The sequence below is a fragment of the Doryrhamphus excisus genome, linkage group LG11 (genome assembly GCF_037039965.1).
Source record: "Doryrhamphus excisus strain RoL-2023G ecotype Guam linkage group LG11, RoL_Dexc_Guam_v1.1, whole genome shotgun sequence".
Lineage (NCBI taxonomy): Eukaryota > Metazoa > Chordata > Actinopteri > Syngnathiformes > Syngnathidae > Doryrhamphus > Doryrhamphus excisus.
In genome coordinates, this window is record NC_136367.1 from 17,453,267 (window position 1) to 17,474,975 (window position 21,709).

Genomic DNA, 21,709 nt, shown 5'->3' on the forward strand with positions numbered 1-21,709 from the left:
CCAGACGTACCCAAGGATGACAAACATCACCGAGATAACGATGGGGTGTCATCATGACGGCAGCCCTGTGGGAATCGATCATCAGCGGGGACGTATTCAGTCATTTGGGGGCCTCCGTGTCCTTTTTATTCAAAGGAGAACTGATACGTATGAATGTTTGTCATATACTAACAAGTGTGAATAACAGGAAATTGGGCCTATTTCCTTAGCTTCATACCACATTACATACTACATACATCTACTACTACTAGTACTACATTATTACCTAACAAGTGCATCAACTCCCTTCTCCTTATGTGAGCAGATCATGGGGTGCCACAAGATACTAGGTGATACACAATATCGGGTCTACGGGAACGAGATGAGATACTATTTGAACTTTACTTTGAAGAAAAGTACATTGGAAACATACACAGTATTGCATTCATTCATTCATTTTCTACCACTTTTTCCTCACGAGGGTCGCGGGGGTGCTGGAGCCTATCCCAGCTGTCTTCGGGCAAGAGGCGGGGTACAATCACAGGGCACATATAGACAAACAACCATTCACACTCACATTCATACTTATCATAATTAACCTAGCATGTTTTTGGAATGTGGGAGGAAACCGGAGAAAACCCACGCATGCACGGGGAGAACATGCAAACTCCACACAGAGATGAGCTGAGGGTGGAATTGAACCCTGGTCTCCTAGCTGTGAGGTCTGCACGCTAACCACTAGACCGTCGTGCCACCCACAGTATTGCAGTCTAATATAATTTCAATTGTAGCACGCTTGTGCGCTCTGTGTGCATGCTAGCAGCCCCGCCTCCACCCACCCAGACAAAGAGACCATCACTCTGTTCATGCCGTTGTTCTATGGAACAAAAGCAATGCTCTTCCTGCCTAATGCGCATGCGCGTGGCAAGATATTGATCATCATTTTCATTGATTGATTTACTCATTGTCCCGACATTGAGGGTCATGTGACACCCCTCCCGTAGAGTACAATGTTGATTTTATTTTTTTACGATTTGATGATGTAGCTGCCCTGTGATTGGCTGGCGACCAGTCCAGGGTGTACCCCACCTCTCGCCCGAAGACAGCTGGGATAGGCTCCAGCACCCCCGCGACCTTCGTGAGGAAAAAGCGGTAGAAAATGAATGAATGTATGAATGATGTAGCTGATTTGAGTGGATATTGATAAGCCGTACAAAGCGTGATTTGGCCTAATGATCGCAGAAAGGGAATGTCTTACATGCCACCTAGCTCAGCTTTCCATATTGCAGGAGTTAACAGCCATTCACCCTTTAGGATATGAGAAGGGGGGGGGCGGCACAGTCATTCACACCAGCTTGTTTAATCACCAGCTGCTATTATTATGCTCAATGATTGCCTTGTTTGACTTCCAGTGTCATGATACACAAAGCAGTGAGATCCACTCAAAGCTTTGCTGTTTCCAACATTTGATGATCAGCGGTCGAGTGGTTAGCATGCAGGCCTCGCAGCTAGGAGACCTGAGTTCAGTTCCACCCTCAGCCATCTCTGTGTGGAGTTAGCATTTTCTCCCCGTGCATGCGTGGGTTTTCTCCGGGTACTCCGGTTTCCTCCCACATTCCAAAAACATGCTAGGTTAATTAGCGACTCCAAATTGTCCATAGGTATGAATGTGAGTGTGAATGGTTGTTTTTTTATTGTCACAAGCAAGGCGGAGCCACCTGAGACTGTTGAGATATGGAGGCGGGGCACAGCGGCTACCGTCTCCAATAAAAAAAGTGTCCAATAGGCGTGGGCGGCTATGATATTCTGATGGTACCGTAGTCTGGAACTAAAACACCAGTTTGATGGTTTCACCGTATTAGTACAAGGAATTCTTCTTGGCCTGGGTTTGTACTCTACATCATTTATGTCATCAACATTAGAAAAACACAAATATCACAAGAAAATAAAAGTATATTGCTTTCATCATGGTAGTATCAATCCGATATTGATCCATACAATCGCTATTCAAGTGTTAGCACCAGCTTTCTGTTAGCATGAACACTCTCTTAATGGTGTCACAGCTCCTTGACATAAAAGCTCCAAAAAAAGGCCACCATTCGGCCCCCGGGCTGCACTTTGGACTCCCCTGCCTTAGTTCTAGAAGACTTTTGGGATGATTGCGTTCTCCCACCTTGGTTGTGATTGGATGAGTTTGGTGCAGGAGAATTCAACCCATCAATCAGGTCTTGATGCCTGCTCATATAGTGGTAGCATCCAAGCCTTTCCGAGGGCTTGCCCGGTGATGTGTTTAGGGTCTTCCAAAATCTCTGAAAAAGGGATTTTCTATAGTTAAGTCAGCTAGAAGATGTTTTTTCTTGATTTTACTCTTAGCGCCTGGCAATTTGACATAAAATAAGTAAGATCTTCAGCAACATTTGGATGTGACGACACACACGGCGTTCGCCAGAGACTAAGCGATGGTCATCCTGTCACTTTGAAAGCTAACAGCGCGCTGATGCTTTGCAAAGAGTCGCGATTGTGCGGCCGTCCCGGTCGTCAGCGGTGACTCGCAGCGGCTAACGCACGCTCGCTTTGTGGTTTCTTACCCTTTCTCCCTGCCTTTATTCGGGAGCGCCGAGACTGAACACGTGCCAAAGTGTCTTGGGAGATGACGGCCGTGACAATATTCCACGGGAGTTGTTATGACAGCGGAAATCCTCCGTACTTATTTCAGAAATCCGCTAATGCCCGAAAGACAACACGGCGTTTCCAGAGCATCGCTGCTACTGAAACACATCATCATGGCTGTGAAGCTTCAATGTGAATGGTTGTTTGTCCTGTGATTGGCTGGCGAACAATCCAGGGTGTACCCTGGAGACAGCTGGGATAGGCTCCAGCACTCCCCGCGACACTCGCGCTAACCACTCGACCACAGTGCAGCGTTTCCAAAACATTCATTCATTCATTCATTTTCACGAGGGTCGCGGGGGTGCTGGAGCCTATCCCAGCTGTCTTGGGGCGAGAGGCGGGGTACACCCTGGACTGGTCGCCAGCCAATCACAGGGCACATATAGACAAACAACCATTCACACTCACATTCATACCTATGGACAATTTGGAGTCGCTAATTAACCTAGCATGTTTTTGGAATGTGGAAGGAAACCGGAGTACCCGGAGAAAACCCACGCATGCACGGGGAGAACATGCAAACTCCACACAGAGATGGCCGAGGGTGGAATTGAACCCTGGTCTCCTAGCTGTGAGGTCTGCATGCTAACCACTCAACCACCGTGCCGCCGTTTCCAAAACACATGATCAGATATATAATCAGAGCTACATTTGTTACATTTGCTACATTTTGCTGTTTTCTTTGAGCAGTACTTGGTTCAAGTCTTCTTCTGTGCTGTGTTCTGTCAACAAGTACAGATCAGAAGCCACTCCAAAAGGAGGTGGAGGCAATTTGCGGCAAAATAATTACTGTCAATGCAACATAAATAAGCAACAATCTCTTCTTCAGGCCAATGATTCCATAAGCTGTTATCTTCTCTCATCAAGCCTGCTGGCCTTGCCTCAGTAATTGATGGCTAAATGGGACTTAAAGGTCCCATACTGTGCTTCAACGATTTGAAATACGTCCCAGAGGTCCCACAATAGTGTATTGGCAGCAAAAATCCAGCCTGGATGCTGGGATTGAGATGGTTTAAAAGTGCTTCTAGTAAGCCCAGCGATGTAATGCTAATGAGCGGTGTTTGTGTACGCCCGCCTCCGACAGGGTGTGCGGATCCAATCAGCCATTTTGGACTGGAACTGCACCAATAGATGACATATTGTGCCCTGCCCTGCTTTTTCTCATGTTTTAACTGTGTATTAACAAATGAATGTTGTATTTTAATGTATCTTCTACTCTGTTTACTTGCTTTTGTTATATAACTCCATTCTTCTGTAAAGTGTCTTTGAGTATTTTGAAAAGCGCAATACAAATAAAATGTATTATTATTATTATATTACAGTCGCTTAGCACTTCCGACATCGCGCCCTCACTCTTTTTGCGCTTTTTCTGAAGAGAAATTAGCATGGTGCCTTGTTTAATGTCATGAATCCCATACAGTAAGTCCGACTCAAACCAAAGCGGACTCTAACCAAAGCAGATTTTCTCCCAGAAAATAATGAATCCATTCCAGAATGATTATATTACAGTCGCTTAGCACTTCCCTCACTCTTTTTGCGCTTTTTCTGAAGAAAAATTAGCATGGTGCCTTGTTTAATGTCATGAATCCCATACAGTAGGTCCGACTCAAACCAAAGCGGACTCTAACCAAAGCAGATTTTCTCCCAGAAAATAATGAATCCATTCCAGAATGATTATATTACAGTCGCTTAGCACTTCCCTAACTCTTTTTGCGCTTTTTCTGAAGAGAAATTAGCATGGTGCCTTGTTTAATGTCATGAATCCCATACAGTAGGTCCGACTCAAACCAAAGCGGACTCTAACCAAAGCAGATTTTCTCCCAGAAAATAATGAATCCTGGCTGTTTTGTCCATGACAACATGTAAAACCAGATCTCTGTATGTTCTCTCGTAGGCCACCTGCATCAGACCCGGGTCCTAAAGCAGGAGTCCCTGGCAGTCATGGAACAGGTGACAGGTTGGCCACCCATGACACCCCGTCCCAGGGAGAGCAGGGCCACGGTCACGCGGCCAGGAAGAGCTTGCACGTGGATGTGGGCGGCGGCGGGACCGGGAGGTCCCCGTCGGTATCCCCAGACCGAGGCAGCGTGCCTACCTCTCCTTACTCTGTGCCTCAAATCGCGCCCATGCCCAGCAGCAAGCTGTGCCCCGTCTGCAAGACGGCCGACCTGACTGGCACCGCTGATGACAAGCCAAACTTCAACACCTGCACCATGTGCCGCTCCATGGTGTGCAACCAGTGTGGCTTCAACCCCAACCCCCACCTCGCCCAGGTAAGCGCTGCTCTTCACGTTGGGACGTGGGCTGGTTTTGTGTCCCACTAGGGGGTCTCTACTGTATATGGAAGGCAGGTGGGGTGCATTACGGTACATATACACTAACAGTATTGTAAATGAGTCACCTGTCGGCTATGTCATACATACCTGATTCATACTTCCTTTCAGTTTTGGTAATGGTAATGGTAATGGTAATGGTTTTATTTCATTTGAACATGCATCAGATTACAATTGAATGCATCCCATAATCAGTTCCCAGTTCCACATGTCCAAAAGGAGTAGGAAGAAGCAAAGCTTATTAAATCCTACCCCTCCATCTGGTACTTTTACAATCAGTAACTGTTACATTTGTTCACTTCCTGCTTTCCTAATATAATTTAATTAAAACATTTTTAAAAAACTTTATTTTATTAATTCAATTTTTAAAATGTAATTATTAACAATTATTGAAATTTTTTATTAATTTGATTAATTTAATTTAATTTAATTTTTTTATTTATTTAATTTTTAAAATATATTTTTACATTTTTTAGTTTTGGTTTTAAATTTTTTTAAGTACAAGGTGATATGACAGTACAATACATAATGGGTACCATAGTAAGTGTCAATATAGTGATATATATAGCACATCATGACTGGTTCAAGACTCTTCATCCTTGTATTTAGCAAACATCAACTGCTTGTATTGTTTCTTGAATTGGCTCATCGTTGTGCATTGGAAGATATTCTTTCCTGATCCTTTCCCTGCGTGGAACCCCCCCACATCCACAGCAGATGGCCAACAGGCAGGTGGGGTCATGTGTCAGTCAGGACGTATGTAGTATGTGGCACACGTGGCCAATTGCACCGGCAGGATGTGAAAATGGAATCAACTGCTCTTCTTCCTCGTCCGCCATTGTGGAGTGGGAGGTGCGTCTGTGTGGTCGGTGACGTTGGACCTGACATAGGGTCTGCTGACTGGCTTTTCCTGCTCTCGCTCATCCCAAAGGTGTTTAATGTGACTTACTCTGACTTACTGAATATAGCGAGCGTGTAGCTAAACTGTCAACATGAGTCTCTTGTATGTATGATGTGTGTTATGAAACGGAACCGGCGACTGCAGGTGCCTGGAAGCTGGTCCTGAGCCAGACTGATAGAGCGATCACGTGGGTTGACGTGACAAATCTTGAAGTGAAATTGATTAAATGGAGAATGACTGCAGCTTTTTCCCATGGAAGAAACACCATTCGTTCTTCCCAGGGATGATTTCTTAGGGCGCTCCATTCCGTAGGATGTTGCGGGATGAGTTTGGCCGTTCACAATCATGGAGTATACAAAAAACAGAGGCGCCACGGTTTCCTGTGATAAAATGCTTCGCTGAAATACAGTATGAGGAATGTCCTTACTTTAGTGAGAGACTGTAAATAAGTGAGATTGTCTTCCCATGTGTCCGACTCAAACCAAAGCGCACTCTAACCAAAGCAAATTTTCTCCCAGAAAGTAATGAATCCATTCCAGAATTATTATATTACAGTCGCTTAGCACTTCCCTCACTCTTTTTGCGCTTTTTCTGAAAAGAAATTAGCATGGTGCCTTGTTTAATGTCATGAATCCCATACAGTAGGTCCGACTCAAACCAAAGCAGACTCTAACCAAAGCAGATTTTCTCCCAGAAAATAATGAATCCATTACAGAATTATTATATTACAGTCGCTTAGCACTTCCCTCACTCTTTTTGCGCTTTTTCTGAAAAGAAATTAGCATGGTGCCTTGTTTAATGTCATGAATCCCATACAGTAGGTCCGACTCAAACCAAAGCGGACTCTAACCAAAGCAGATTTTCTCCCAGAAAATAATGAATCCATTACAGAATTATTATATTACAGTCGCTTAGCACTTCCCTCACTCTTTTTGCGCTTTTTCTGAAAAGAAATTAGCATGGTGCCTTGTTTAATGTCATGAATCCCATACAGTAGGTCCGACTCAAACCAAAGCGGACTCTAACCAAAGCAGATTTTCTCCCAGAAAATAATGAATCCATTCCATTCTGCAGCTTTTTCCCATAGAAGAAACACCATTTGTTCTTCCCAGGGATGATTTCTTAGGGCGCTCCATTCCGTAGGATGTTGCGGGACGAGTTTGGCCATTCACAATCACGGTGTATACAAAAAACAGAGGCGCCACGGTTTCCTGTGATAAAATGCTTCACTGAAATACAGTATGAGGAATGTCCTTACTTTAGTGAGAGACTGTAAATAAGCGAGATTGTCTTCCCATGTGTCATCACCCCAGATTAGGCACCGTGATTCATCGGCCCACGTGCCTCCCGTTTTACGTTGTAAAAATAGCACCCAGCACGAGAAAAAATGAACTCCATCCGTCTTAGGAGACAGTAGTGAGCATCCAAATGAAGCCCCCGAGCGAGCTTGGACCAAACAGCTCTTTATGACCCCCACCGAACAGGTCCCAAGCAGCTCCCCATCATTGAAATGCATCTTCAGAGTCATGGCTTGTCAACAGGTAGAGGAGGAAAGAGCGAAAGACTATTGCCGTCTTCCCAAAAATAAATCACTCGCCTGATTTGAATTAGGCCACGCTTGACTGTGACTGTGAGTCAAGTGTGGCTGTGTCATCTGTCACAAAGTTTCACATCATCCGCCCCGTGATTTATGTTGAAAATTGCAGCCAAGATGCATCGTCGCTTAAGCCGACCTGAAGGCTTGCAGAGCACAGCTGCAGGTTGACTAAATAGTCGGATTGGAGGTGTGAAAGGTCGACGTTTCTGCACTGCATGAGTATGGAAGCGGATTGACTAACGTCTTGGCATAAATGCCGGTGTGAGGGCGGGTTTTTACAACCGCTTAAAAGGACTTCGTATAAAAGAAAAAAAAACTACATGACAATCTACCGCTAGATACTAATTTAGCACTCTTGCTCAGAAAAAGCTAAAAATGTTAGCATTAAATTAATGATGCTAACCAAGGTTCCACTGTGTGGGGGAATAATAACAACAGCTATGTTAACTCTAAACAAGTATCGCAAGCGCACACAACAGTGCAAGTCATAATTCCTCATAATTCCTACATCACACACTTTGTCGGCCTCCCTCTTTTCTTTTTAATGGACTCTATTTTGTCCATTATTTATTTCGCTAGAGCTAAAGCTCTTCAAAGTCAAATAGCTTCCACTTCGCTCGTTCATGTCACTACTTCCTGAAGCTGCCCTCTAAGCATCATGGGGAATGGTGTTTTCCGCCATACATTAGCTTCACGACTGCACAGGCCACAGAGTTCCAAGTGACTAAAAGGTAGCAACTAATACACTGGAAATGTGAGTGATGCCATGTCCCAGCATGCTTTGACAAACTGTCACAGTTGGGCGCAGCGAGCATTGCGGGGGTAGAAGCGTTAGCATGCACGCTAGCATGGCTGTCCTAACATTTAACTAAGACTTTGTCATGTCACAGCGAGTCTAGTCTGGATCTGATTCAGTTTGCAGATTTCAGTGGTTGGAATTGAACACGGAAAATGCCAATCGTCCGTGTTCACACACTGTGTCGGCTTCTTGTGCCGCAAAAGCGTTACAATCCAATATCGAGGCATCGATTTTGCAGGTGACAAACGTCACCAGCTTGCCGGACTTCTGAGTTAGTGTTACGCCGTGCAGGAGAGTGGAGAGTGGTGCGTGGAGAGACACGGTAAAGAATAGCCGGCAGCAGGCAGAGGACTGCGGAGGTGGATGTTCTGGCTCAGCCTCGGTCAGCTTGTCAGATGCTGAGAGAGCAACACACGGAGTGAAAGCGGCCGGCCTCTGGAGATGTGAAGATTTACCAGCCTAACCTACTTAACGTGGATTTGGCTTTTGCCCCACGGCGGCATATTTAACTTACTGTTAGACTCACTGTATCATTTGTCAATGATACTCATGTACATTCTCATGCCGATCAAGACACATGGATAGGAGAGGCACAGATGAAAACGTGACAAGATTTTGAGTGTGTGTGCACCACGCCTGGGAAGAAATGAACAAACGACACAATCAACGAGCTTCCTGAATATACACTAAAAAGATGGTTTGATAATAATAGCTTGTCCTTGAACCTAAATAAAACTAAAATCATGCTGTTTGTTAACAGCAGAAAGGACAAGTACCAGCAAATACAAATAGACGGTGCAGACATTGAAAGGGTGAAGGAAAATACATTTCTCGGGATCAGAATAGATGAAAATATAAGCTGGAAACCTCATATTACAAATATACAACAAAAGGTAACAAGAAACATTTCAATATTGAACAAAGCAAAATTTGTTCTCAATCAGAAATCACTCCACACTCTTTATTGCTCTCTGGTTCTACCATATCTTACTTATTGTGTGGAAATATGGGCTAATAACTATAAAAGCAATCTTCACTCGCAAAAAAAGGTCAGTAAGGATAATTCATAATGCCGCCTACAGAGAACATACTAACTCCTTATTTCTAAAATCACAAATACTTCAACTTGCTGATATAGTTCATCTTCAAACAGCTAAAATAAGCTAAAATAATGCATAAGGCTAAAAATATTATATATATTGACAGTTACTATGGTACCCATTATGTCTTTGTATGGTCATATCACATCGTACTTTGGTATGTGACAAAAAATAAATATTAAAAAATAAATGTTTTAAAATAAAATTCAAATAAATAAATAAAACTTAAATTATATTAGGAAAGCAGGAAGTGAACAAATGTAACTTGTAAAAGTACCAGATGGAGTGGTAGGATTTAATAAGCTTTGTTTCTTCCTACTCCTTTTCTGACATGTGGAACTGTGAACTGATTATGTGATGCATTCAATTGTAATCTGATGCATGTTCAAATGAAATAAAACCATTACCATTACCATTACCATTACCATTACCATTACCATTACCATTACCATTACCATTACCATTACCATTACCATTATATTGCCATGTGCATGTGAGAAGAGGGTTCACTCTGTGCATTGCTTGGCACGTTTCTTCCATAGAACAACAGAGAAATGCATTTCATTTCAGAGGGTATGATTTCTAGTTCCATGAATTGTCGTCATTTCCATTTTGACCTCAGAGGTTCCAGTGTAGTTCCCGTTTCCTGTTTCAACACGCCACACAACGTGTGGCCCATCTGCACCGCTGGGAGTGGGAGATTCACCATCAAGTCTCACTGGTGGTGGCATCGGGTAAATGCTTCTCGATGACGGAAGCGCAGATGAAACACGATGAAACAACAAAATATATCAGCTGCAAATAGCTGTGAGAAAGGTGTTTCATTCCGTTTGGAAAGGCTGCTCATTATTTCAGACGAGAAGTAGAATTCACAAGCGGGGTGGGGGGGGGTGGGGGCGGATGAGGAAGACTCCGAGAGGGAGAATAATAGAATAGAGAAGATAAAGTACCACAGAAATTCCCTCCTGCTATGATACAGGGCTGGGGGGGGCATGTGCTTGGTGATTGCTTCCGTTGTTTCTATGAATAGATCCTACCTTGGTGCTGGAAGGAACAAGAGGTGTGGGTTTGCAGGTCGGGATTACACACCACCGCTCAAAAGTTCTAGAAGACTCCGGAGACCTGTTGAAGGGTTCAGATGGTCTGCGTCTCTTCTTCCATTGTCCACTGCCATTTTTGGTTGCTGATGTTGACGTGCAGACAAGAGGAAGGAGCACATACTCCAGAACTGGGAAGGAGGACTTGGCTCCATCAAGCTCCATGTCTCTCGGAGATGGAGTTCTTCTATACTTGCACTGATGACTTTTTAATTGAAACTTCCTCCTTTCCTCCTTTTTTTTTAATCAACAATCCCACCGGGTGGCACGGTGGTCGAGTGGTTAGCGCGCAGACCTCACAGCTAGGAGACCAGGGTTCAATTCCACCCTCGGCCATCTCTGTGTGGAGTTTGCATATTCTCCCCGTGCATGTGTGGGTTTTCTCCGGGGACTCCGGTTTCCTCCCACATTCCAAAAACATGCTTACTTACTCCTTACTCAATCCATTCCATAGTTTGATTCCACATACTGAAATGCTATGGCTTTTTAACGTAGTTCTAGCATATAAGTGTTTCAAAGTTTGGGAACCCCTGATCTGGTATATTAGGAAATAGGAGTGTAAAAGTGACTATAGGGGTGTTATTTCATGCCCAGAGGGCTCTAATCATGTTAAAAAGTGCATTTAGAAGATTGTAAACAACTTTCTTATGCCATAAGTAAAGAAATGCTAGCCCATGCTAGCACACATAATGTATCATAGAGATACAGATCCTCAAAGTTCCATGACTGACGCCCTGAAATTTGGGCTTTAATGACTGTGGCGCACCCGAGTTCAATTCCACCCTCGGCCATCTCTGTGTGGAGTTTGCATGTTCTCCCCGTGCATGCGTGGGTTTTCGCTGTGTACTTTGGTTTCCTCCCACATTCCAAAAACATGCTAGGTTAATTATCGACTCCAAATTGTTCATAGGTATGAATGTGAGTGTGAATGGTTGTTTGTCTATATGTGCCCTGTGATTGGCTGGCCACCAGTCCAGGGTGTCCATCCAAAACAAAGCAGAAGGGGACGATGGCATAAACTAGCATCCAGACGTCCTGGGGACGTCCTGGGGTCCTGTCATAATGCCGGGCCCCCTAAGGGGCGCCCCCCCTATGGTGTCCAGCCAATCTCCATGCTCTCTTATCGTCTTGCAGTGGCTTTAGCAATGATTTCACGCTTGGAATGAGCTTGTGTACAAACGGTGCCTGAGAAAAAAACTCGCCTGGTCTTATCAGTCAGCGGGAAAAAAGTGTGTGGTCAGAATGTGGAGCAACACAACATCATCCAATCATAAAATCCTCTCTCTGTCTTTTCCTTTGCAAACCACAGTAGGGGTAATCAAATACGTTAAACTGGTTGGGAGGGTGAAAAAAAACAAAGAATGCAGCTGCAGGGGCGGCAGGCGACTATTTATCACCTTCATCGTGCCTCCGCCCGCTGCTGGCTGGTCTCTTCGTTTCATTTCATTCCTCCCCGCATCGCCCTTGTTATGAGGCAATCATGTGGATCTTTATGAAATCCGATCAGAGACCAGCCTGCCGCTCGCTACGGTCTCTGTCTCGCCATCCTCCGCCATCGTTATTTCTCTTGCCGCTTATTCGTCTGCACTCGGCTTTGATAGGTAGCCGTGATTGCCTCCACCGAGGAGGTCACGCTGGTAAGCGTCATGGTAAGCGTTACACGAGACCAAGATCCATATGGAGCCAACACCGTCAATTTGTAACTAAATACCCTACCATTCTAAGTCGAAGTCTCTGCGTGTCCCAGATATCATTTCTGCCGGTTCTCCTTGTGGCGTACAGTATTTCACTGGATGCAAAGTTCAGTCTGCAGAGTCTCTGATGGATTCTTGACCCACTTGATGGTGTTTGTCCACTTCAAGCTGCAGCTTGAATGAACATGGCAGCCAGGGATCACATGGACGCTTGCTGATAAAGGTGAAGATATTCAAGTCTGACCTGCACTCAAAGGCCTTGGACGTCTCCAGATGTGTGTTCATTTCATTTTCTACCGCTTTTCCACACGAGGGTCGTGGGGGGTGCTGGAGCCTATCCCAGCTGTCTTTTTCAGGCGAGAGGCGGGGTACACCCTGGACTGATGGCCTGCCAATCACAGGGCACATATAGACAAACAACCATTCACACTCACATTCATACCTATGGACAATTTGGAGTCGCTAATTAACCTAGCATGTTTTTGGAATGTGGGAGGAAACCGGAGTACCTGGAGAAAACCCACGCATGCACGGGGAGAACATGCAAACTCCACACAGAGATGGCCAAGGGTGGAATTGAACCCTGGTCTCCTAGCTGTGAGGTCTGCGTGCTCACCACTAGATCGCCGTGCCGCCCGAAAATAATAATAATAATAATAATAATAATATAATATTATATATAAAATATTATATATAAAATATTATATATACTATTATTATATATATAATATTTCATATTATATATAAAATATTATATATACTATTATTATATATATAATATTTTATATTATATGTATATAAAAATATTATACATAATATTATATAACATATATTATTATTATTATTATTATTATTATTATTACAAGTCTCAAGGGAGTGAGCCCTTTTGCCACTCAATATGGGTACAATCTGGGTGGGTGGAGACGTGGCCACTAGCATACGCACAGAGTGCAGGAGAGTAGAGAAGGTAGCATCAATGATATTAGTGGATTGTCATGTATTTTTTATTATGCAGACTAAAGGACTAAACCATGTCTTCACAGGTCCAGGAGTGGCTTTGCCTGAACTGTCAGATGCAGAGAGCGCTGGGGATGGACATGACCACTCCACGTTCCAAGAGTCAACAGCAGATACACTCTCCTTCTCACGCTGCCAAACCAGAACCCAGACCCGATGCGCCCTCTCAGCCCGCCCCTCAGACGCAGATGCCTCCTCAGGCCCGACCTCCAGGGCAGACCCGTCCGGGTCCCGGCCCTTCCAAGCAGACCGGTCCGGCTGGCCCAGGTCAGCAAGCGACAAAGCTGCCCCCGGGGGCGGTGCCTCTCCCTGGCATGGCCAAAGCCCCATCCCAGCCCGATTTGTCCCGAAACTCCCCCGCGCACCAGCCCCTCCACCCCCGCCAGGACCAGACACGAAGCGCAGGCAGCTCTCCCTCACGACAGCCCCCGCCCCCCGAGCAGACTTTTGGGAAATTATTCGGCTTTGGTGCTTCTCTCCTTAACCAAGCCAGTACTCTAATATCTGAGACCACTCAAGCCCAACAACCACCCCCAAAGCAAGCCCCCAAACCAGGCGTCGGACCCGGGGCACCGAAACCCTCAGGACCTCAACCTGCACCACAAGGATCTCGAGCCCCATCTCAGCAACAGCAGCAGCAGCAGCAAGCGGTTCCTCCTAGCTCCTCCAAACCCAAAGCTTGTTGTCCTCTCTGCAAGGCGGCCCTCAACGTAGGAACCACAGCGGAGCAAGCCAACTATAACACCTGCACTCAGTGCCGCTCCCAAGTGTGCAACATGTGCGGATTCAACCCCACCCCTCACCTGCTGGAGGTAAGCGGCTCATTTGGTGTGTTATGTTTTCCTGGTGAGTTCTGGACAAGCTCCTGTGAGAGACATGTGTCGTATTTTACGGCCCCCGGGGGCCATGTGTGTCTGATGTGGATGGAGTGTTTGGCTTCAGGTGCCTTCAAATGCCACGCATGGCCCCTTCTCTCCTACCTTTGCAACGGCTAATATCATGCTATGTTTGCTGAATAATGGTTCAGGATATGATCTTTTGTGTAAACAGTCCCTTTCAAAATAAGATACGTTTGAGTTCATTCATTCATTCATTTTCTACCTCATATCCTCACTAGGGTCAGGGGCGGGGGGGTGGTGGTGCTGGAGCCTATCCCAGCTGTCTTCGGGCGAGAGGCGGGGTACACCCTGGACTGGTGGCCAGCCAATCACAGGGCACATATAGACAAACAACCATTCACACTCACATTCATACCTATGGACAATTTGGGGTCGCTAATTAACCTAGCATGTTTTTAGTACCCGGAGAAAACTCACGCATGCACGGGGAGAACATGCAAACTCCACACAGAGATTGCCGAGTGTGGGATTGGACTCGGGTCTCCTAGCTGGTCTGCCGCTAACCACTTGTCCACCGTGCAGCCACATCCAATTTCATTCATTAATTCATTTTGTACCGCTTTTCTACCGCGGGGGTGCTGGAGCCTATCCCAGCTGTCTTCGGGCGAGAGGCGGGTTACACCCTGGACTGGTGGCCAGCCAATCACAGGGCACATATAGACAAACAACCATTCACACTCACATTCATACCTATGGACAATTTGGAGTCGCTAATTAACCTAGCATGTTTTTCTGGAATGTGGGAGGAAACCGGAGTACCTGGAGAAAACCCACGCATGCACGGGGAGAACATGCAAACTCCACACAGAGATGGCTGAAGGTGGGATTGAACGTGGGTCTCCTAGCTGTGAGGTCTGCGCGCCAACCACTCGACCCCCGTGCAGTTGAAAACTATTTTGTTAGCCAGCTATTTTGTTTGTATTTTTAAAAATAAACGAGATTTTTATATATTTTTTTTAGAGTTCAACTCAGGGCATTGGACTGATGTGTAAGCCAAAGCTAAATGCTCTCAAGCTAATCAAACCCCATTCTGTATTGTGTATGTTTTTAGCTGGGCTATAACAAACGCTAATGATGCAAATCTAATCCAACTGAAAGATGGCGATAATCACAGGCTTTCTGCAGGGCATTGCTTTTTTTTTTTTTTAATGTCTTCTTTGGCATCAGTTGAGGCCATTCACCGATCGCTATGGAAACAGAGAGATGGTTTTGTTTTGTCAGACGTCTCTTTTCATGCTCCGCCGCTAAGGCTGACAATCTAGCAAACTTCCAGACAGATGTTGGTCTGTTATTACGTGGGCTGTGTTTCTGCCGCGCTAGCCGCGTTGCCTTCCAGAAGGAAATCCGACATGTTTGTGTCTCTTCCAAGCAGAGAGGCAGGTAGGATGTTGCAGAGTTTTCAATCCGGGTTGATTTTTTTCCACAGCGTGTTTCACACAATCCTCAATCCTCTTCCTCTTCTCTGCAAACTTGACTCTTCTGTGTCTCAGCCTGCTTTCTTTCTTCTTCGTCTTACAAGCGGAATTGCTTCCCACGCCTGTCACAACAGGGTTTTTGCAGAGCGAGTGACAAAGCTTGGAGGTGTATTATTCCCTCGTCATGCCAATTGGCGTACCGTCGCCCGTTTTTTTTTCCCTTTCCAAAAACCTCACAGCACACCAGCATTCCGACTAAGAGTCAACAGGTGGCGAGACGGCCACGTTTTGTACCTTCTAGCGGGCGCCAGCGTCTCAGGAGGTAGAGCTCGTCATCCAGAAACCCAAAGGTTGGCAGTTTGATCCTCCATCCCAGGCACTGTCGTTGTGTCCTTGGGCAAGACATTTCACCCAACTAGCCTCTAGTGCTGAACAGGAATGAATGTTTAGTGGAGGTTGGAGAGCTTGTAGGTGCAAATTGGCAGCCATGTTTTCCCGTCAGGCTACCCCAGGGGCAGCTGTGACTACGGATGTACTGTACCGGTTGTATTCCTCATCATGTCATTGTTCCGCCATTGTTTTTTCCACTATGTAGTACGTCCTCATGTCTACTTCCTTTAACACAGAAAGGTGGGGGGCACACCTAGGTTGGAGATGTGCGTATTTGGTCAAATATTCATTCATAATATTCGAACGCTTTTCCTCATGAGGGTCGCGGGGGTGGTGCTGGAGCCTATCCCAGCTGTCTTCGGGCGAAAGGCGGGGTACACCCTGGACTGGTGGCCAGCCAATCACAGGGCACATATAGACAAACAACCATTCACACTCACATTCATACCTATGGACAATTTGGAGTCGCCAATTAACCTAGCATGTTTTTGGAATGTGGGAGGAAACCGGAGTACCCGGACAAAACCCACGCATGCTCGGGGAGAACATGCAAACTCCACACAGAGATGGCCCAATGTGAAATTGAACTCCTAGCTGTGAGGCCCGCATTCTAACCACTTGACGACCGTGCAGCTCAATCACAAAATCACATCCAATATTCCCATCCATTCATTTTCTATGCCGCTTATCCTCACTAGGGTCACACAGGTATGCTGGAGCCTATCCCAGCTGTCTTCCAGCAAGAGGCGGGGTACACCCTGGACTGGTGGCCAGCCAATCACAGGGCACATATAGACAAACAACCATTCACACTCACATTCATACCTATGGACAATTTGGAGTCGCTAATTAACCTAGCATGTTTTTGGAATGTACGGGGAGAACATGCAAACTCCACACAGAGATGACTGAGGGTGGGATTGAACTCGGGTCTCCTAGCTGCGAGGTCTGCTTTCTAACCACTCGTCCACCGTGCAGCCCGTTGGTCAAATATATGTGTCTATATATGAACTATACATGTCCCGTGTAACACAGACTCTGGTTTCTGTTCGGGGGGAGGGGGGGGTCACGGCTTATGTAAAGAATACAGAACCTCTGATTCGGAGGAGGCGGAGACTCATAGAACATCATGAGTTAAAAAAAATGGAGCTGTAGAAGAGAAACATTGCTCATCAATAATTCAGCATTATAAATAGTTCATGCGGGCTGGAGCGGCGAGAGAGATGTGTTTGATTCCTCCTGTCACATGAGGTCACCGTGGGCGTGCACGTGCGCTACAAGATGATTGAATCTTTATACGGTGTTGCTTTAAGAACCGTATGAGGGGGCAACTCCTACTACTACTCCACTCTCACCAACTGCTTGACTGTCAAGTCCTGCACATGTGAAAATATTGATTGGATGCCGGAAAACAAAGCTGAGACGGCCTGAGCTGACTCCTGTTTTCACCCCCCCCCCCCCCCCATGAGTCTATGAAGAACCACTGCGCTTCCTTGCGGCGTTGAACTCCGCAGCCACTCAGTCCTTGGCAGCGCTTCCGTTGGCGCTCGCCGGGCCGAGCGTCCTCGTGTAACTTCTGCCGTGCTGCTGCTGCTGTGGATAGGCGGGGTACACCCTGGACTGGTGGCCAGCCAATCACAGTGCACATATAGACAAACAACCATTCACACTCACATTCATACCTATGGACAATTTGGAGTCGCTAATTAACCTAGCATGTTTTTGGAATGTGGGAGGAAACCGGAGTACCCGGAGAAAACCCACGCATGCACGGGGAGAACATGCAAACTCCACACAGAGATGGCTGAGTGTGGGGATTGGACTCGGGTCTCCTAGCTGTGAGGTCTGCACGCTAACCACTCGTCCCCCGTGCAGCCCCATCCAATTTCAGTTAGTTGAAAACTATTGTGTTAGCCAGCTAGTGGTCTGCGCTCCCTTGCGGCGTTGAACTCCGCAGCCACTCAATCCTTGGCAGCGCTTCCGTTTGGCGCTCGCCGGGCCGAGCGTCCTCGTGTAACTTCTGCCGTGCTGCTGCTGCTGCTGCTGCTGCTGTGGGGCCGCGGCTCGGAGCCACGGTCGGCCCCCCTCGCTAACCGCTCTGGTCGGCTGCCCGACAGCTGCGGCGCAGAGAGACTAGCAAGGGTTAAATGTAATATGTCAGCCATCAGCCAGCTTTATCTCTTTCATTTTGTCTCCTGACCCTTCCATCAGCCTTCCCGTGCATCGACACACAACCACGCATCTCCGTCATATCAACCCACATTTGTGTCGCATGCCTTTTAGTGTTTGCGGCCTCCAAGCTACCAGCGCATAACACTCAGAACCAACCCCCCCCTTCCTAATGCGGGCATTAGGGAGTAGTTGCTCGCCTGGAGGGCTGCAAGGGAGGAGGGAGCGGGCACACCGATCAGGCGAGTGAATGATGTGGTAAGACAGGAGGCCCCAGAAGCAGGGGTGGGATGAGTGCTCCGACATTGGGAATGGGGAGCAGGGCTCCAACTCGTTAGCACAGCCAGCAGGCTTTGAGGATGATGAGTTCTGAAAAGGCAATTAGCCAATGGCCAGGTCCCTTGTGTAGGCCTCTGAGACACACCTCCACTCACCAGGTAGCAGAAGGACAACGTGGAACCACGGCAAGGGAAAGTGTGCTACAGTATGTGAGACATGAATCTGTCTTGTACAGCCTATCCCAGCTGTCTTCGGGCGAGAGGCGGGGTACACCCTGGACTGGTGGCCAGCCAATCACAGGGCACATATAGACAAACAACCATTCACACTCACATTCATACCTATGGACAATTTGGAGTCGCCAATTAACCTAGCATGTTTTTGGAATGTGGGAGGAAACCGGAGTACCCGGAGAAAACCCACGCATGCACAGGGAGAACATGCAAACTCCACACAGAGATGGCCCAGTGTGGAATTGAACTTGAGTCTCCTAGCTGTGACACCTGCGTGCTAACCACTCGATCACCGTGTAACTCAATCACAAACTCACATCCAATATTCCCATCCATTCATTTTCTATGCCGCTTATCCTCACTAGGGTCACACAGGTATGCTGGAACCTATCCCAGCTGTCTTCAGGCGAGAGTCGGGGTACACCCTGGACTGGTGGCCAACCAATCACAGGGCACATATAGACAAACAACCATTCACACTCACATTCATACCTATGGACAATTTGGAGTCGCTAATTAACCTAGCATGTTTTTGGAACGTACGGGTAGAACAGGCAAACAGAGATGCCCGCGGGTGGGATTGAACTCAGGTCTCCTAGCTGCGAGGCCTGCGTTCTAACCACTCGTCCACCGTGCAGCCCCATGTTGTGAGTAATATAGTGCTTTGTGTTAGCTGCTACAATAACAATATCACAGTAGTTGGGTTAATATATAGAGATATAAAGATATAAAGAAAATATGAAGTACTTTAAAAAGATGGTTTAAGATGGAAAGTAAATACTACATCATAATCATAAAGCAGTGTTTGGGAATCTGACATTTTATGTAATTTAGGTGACATGCGTAATGGCATCTTAAGGGTTAAAGAAGGCCCAGGATGGCGGTGTGTAGAATGGAGGCTTGGCGAAGTAGCACACGGATGTCCATATGCAGCTAAGATGAAAATGTACGGAAGGTGAACATGCTGGGTGCCACATCATCTCAACAGGAAACACCGCATCTTCTTCCTGTCTCGCTGAGCCTCTATGTGCTCTTCTCGTATTCCAATGCGTCATTCCAATGAACATGTGCCGCCTCAGCCCAAATCCATGATTTACGTGGGACGCTTTAGTTTGAACAACCTCCCCAGCTTGAACATATTTACCCCGTTTTGTATTAGTGTCATCGCACAGCAAGGCGTACTATTCTGATGACGCGTATTTGTGTAGGTGGGGCATTAGAGTGCTGTGGGGGGGTTAAGCGCTGCACTCAAGGGGATGGCTGTGCTCCCTCGACATAAATTAGAAACACTCAGCTATTAGCTCCTTTGCTAAAACTCCCCACTCCTCTAACAGTATGCTAGCCAACCGCTGCTGAAACCAACTCAATCAAGTGTCCTTCATTGCTTCATTTTCTTTGCCGCTTGTTCGGACTAAGGTCATGGGGGTATGCTGGAGCCTATGCGAGCTGACTTTGGGCGAGAGGCGGGGCTTGGTCTGGGTGCCAACCAATCACGGGGTGGGGAAAAATCCTGTAAGTCTAGGCAAAACAGGAAGGTAGTGTTTTCAAACGATAAAAACATGTTTTGTGTTTTTGGCTTTTTATGGGTGACTGTGTGACCCCAGTGAGGATAAGCTGCATAGAAAATGGATGGATGGGAATATTGGATGTGATTTTGTGATTGCACGTTGGTCGAGTGGTTAGCACGCAGACCTCACAGCTAGGAGACCGGGGTTCAATTCCACCCTCGGCCATCTCTGTGTGGAGTTTGCATGTTCTCCCCGTGCATGCGTGGGTTTTCTCCGGTTTCCTCCCACATTCCAAAAACATGCTAGGTTAATTAGCGACTCCAAATTGTCCATAGGTATGAATGTGAGTGTGAATGGTTGTTTGTCTATATGTGCCCTGTGATTGGCTGGCCACCAATCCAGGGTGTACCCCGTCCCCGAAGATGACAGCTGGGATAGGCTCCAGCACCCCCGCGACCCACGTGAGGAAAAGCAGTAGAAAATGAATGAATGAATGAACCAAGGTTCCCGACATCGTACTCTCGTAGGACAGCATCGCGTGGTCGTAAATTGGTGTACCTATTTCGCGTTCACAAGCAGTTGACAGGACAAGGAAGTAGGAGGGGACACGTTGCCATGGGAACCCACGTCCAATGGGGAACCCGACAGGAGACCTTTGTAAGCGCAGAGAAGGCAGCTTTAGACGGTACATTTAAACGTCACACCGTGAACTAAAGTTAGGATGGTGCATCTGGAATTGACAGCCGCTCTGTGAGTCTTTATTTGACAAAAACAAACATGTTCTTCCAGGATCAGCCTCGTGTTTGGCCTTCCAGAGACAAATCTGGAGTCGCATCGGCTCTATGTTTACACAGCATACACAGAGAAGCACAGTAAACCTTCTGTGAAAGACGGAGGAAGCGTTATTTCATCCGTGCAGGCTATAGGGCAAAGTCTCAAGAGTTCTCAAGAGGTCAGAAGGCTTTGAGTGGAGTCGCAGGTCTGGGTCGTCCAATAGGACAATGAGCCAAAGCACTGGAGCTGAAGGACTTCACAAAGTCTGCAAAGGTTGCAGCTCCAGTAACACTCCCTGTCTCTCTTTAATTGCCGTTGTTGGATTGTGATGACCGAAGCTAACCAGCTAGTAGCACACTGAGGACCTGTTGTAGATATTGACCTCCGCATAGGAAGGCAGGACTGGGTGAACAGGATGTAGGACACAAGGCTCTCCTACGTGTGGAGCCAAGCCATTCATTCATTTTCTACCACTTATCCTCACAAGGGTGGCGGGGGTGCTGGAGCCTATCCCAGCTGTCTTCGGGCGAGAAGCGAGGTACACCCTGGACTGGTCCCCAGCCAATCACAGGGCACATATAGACAAACAACCATTCACACTCACATTCATAATTGTGACAATTTGGAGTTGTCAATTAACCTAGCATGTTTTTGGAATGTGGGAGGAAACCGGAGTACCCGGAGAAAACCCACGCATGCACGGGGAGAACATGCAAAGAGGGCGGGATTGAACTCGGGTCTCCTAGCTGTGAGGTCTATGCGCTAACCACTCGACCGCCGTGCAGCCTGGCGCCAAACCATAGAAGAAGAAAAAACTGAACATATACCATGGTCAAGCTAGCGCCAAGCCGCCCA

The 21,709-nt window shown here is 46.7% G+C and overlaps 1 protein-coding gene across 3 annotated transcripts in view; it reads left to right on the forward strand.

The window, feature by feature from the left end:
* bsnb (bassoon (presynaptic cytomatrix protein) b) overlaps positions 1-21,709 on the forward strand; it is a 53,484-nt gene that overhangs the window by 717 nt on the left and 31,058 nt on the right. For all 3 annotated transcript variants that reach the window (XM_058065449.2, XM_058065450.2, XM_058065451.2), the window contains exons 2-3: positions 4,544-4,922; positions 13,214-13,999. In XM_058065449.2, coding sequence (XP_057921432.2) covers positions 4,544-4,922; positions 13,214-13,999 — 1,165 coding nt within the window. The remainder of the gene's footprint in view (positions 1-4,543; positions 4,923-13,213; positions 14,000-21,709) is intronic.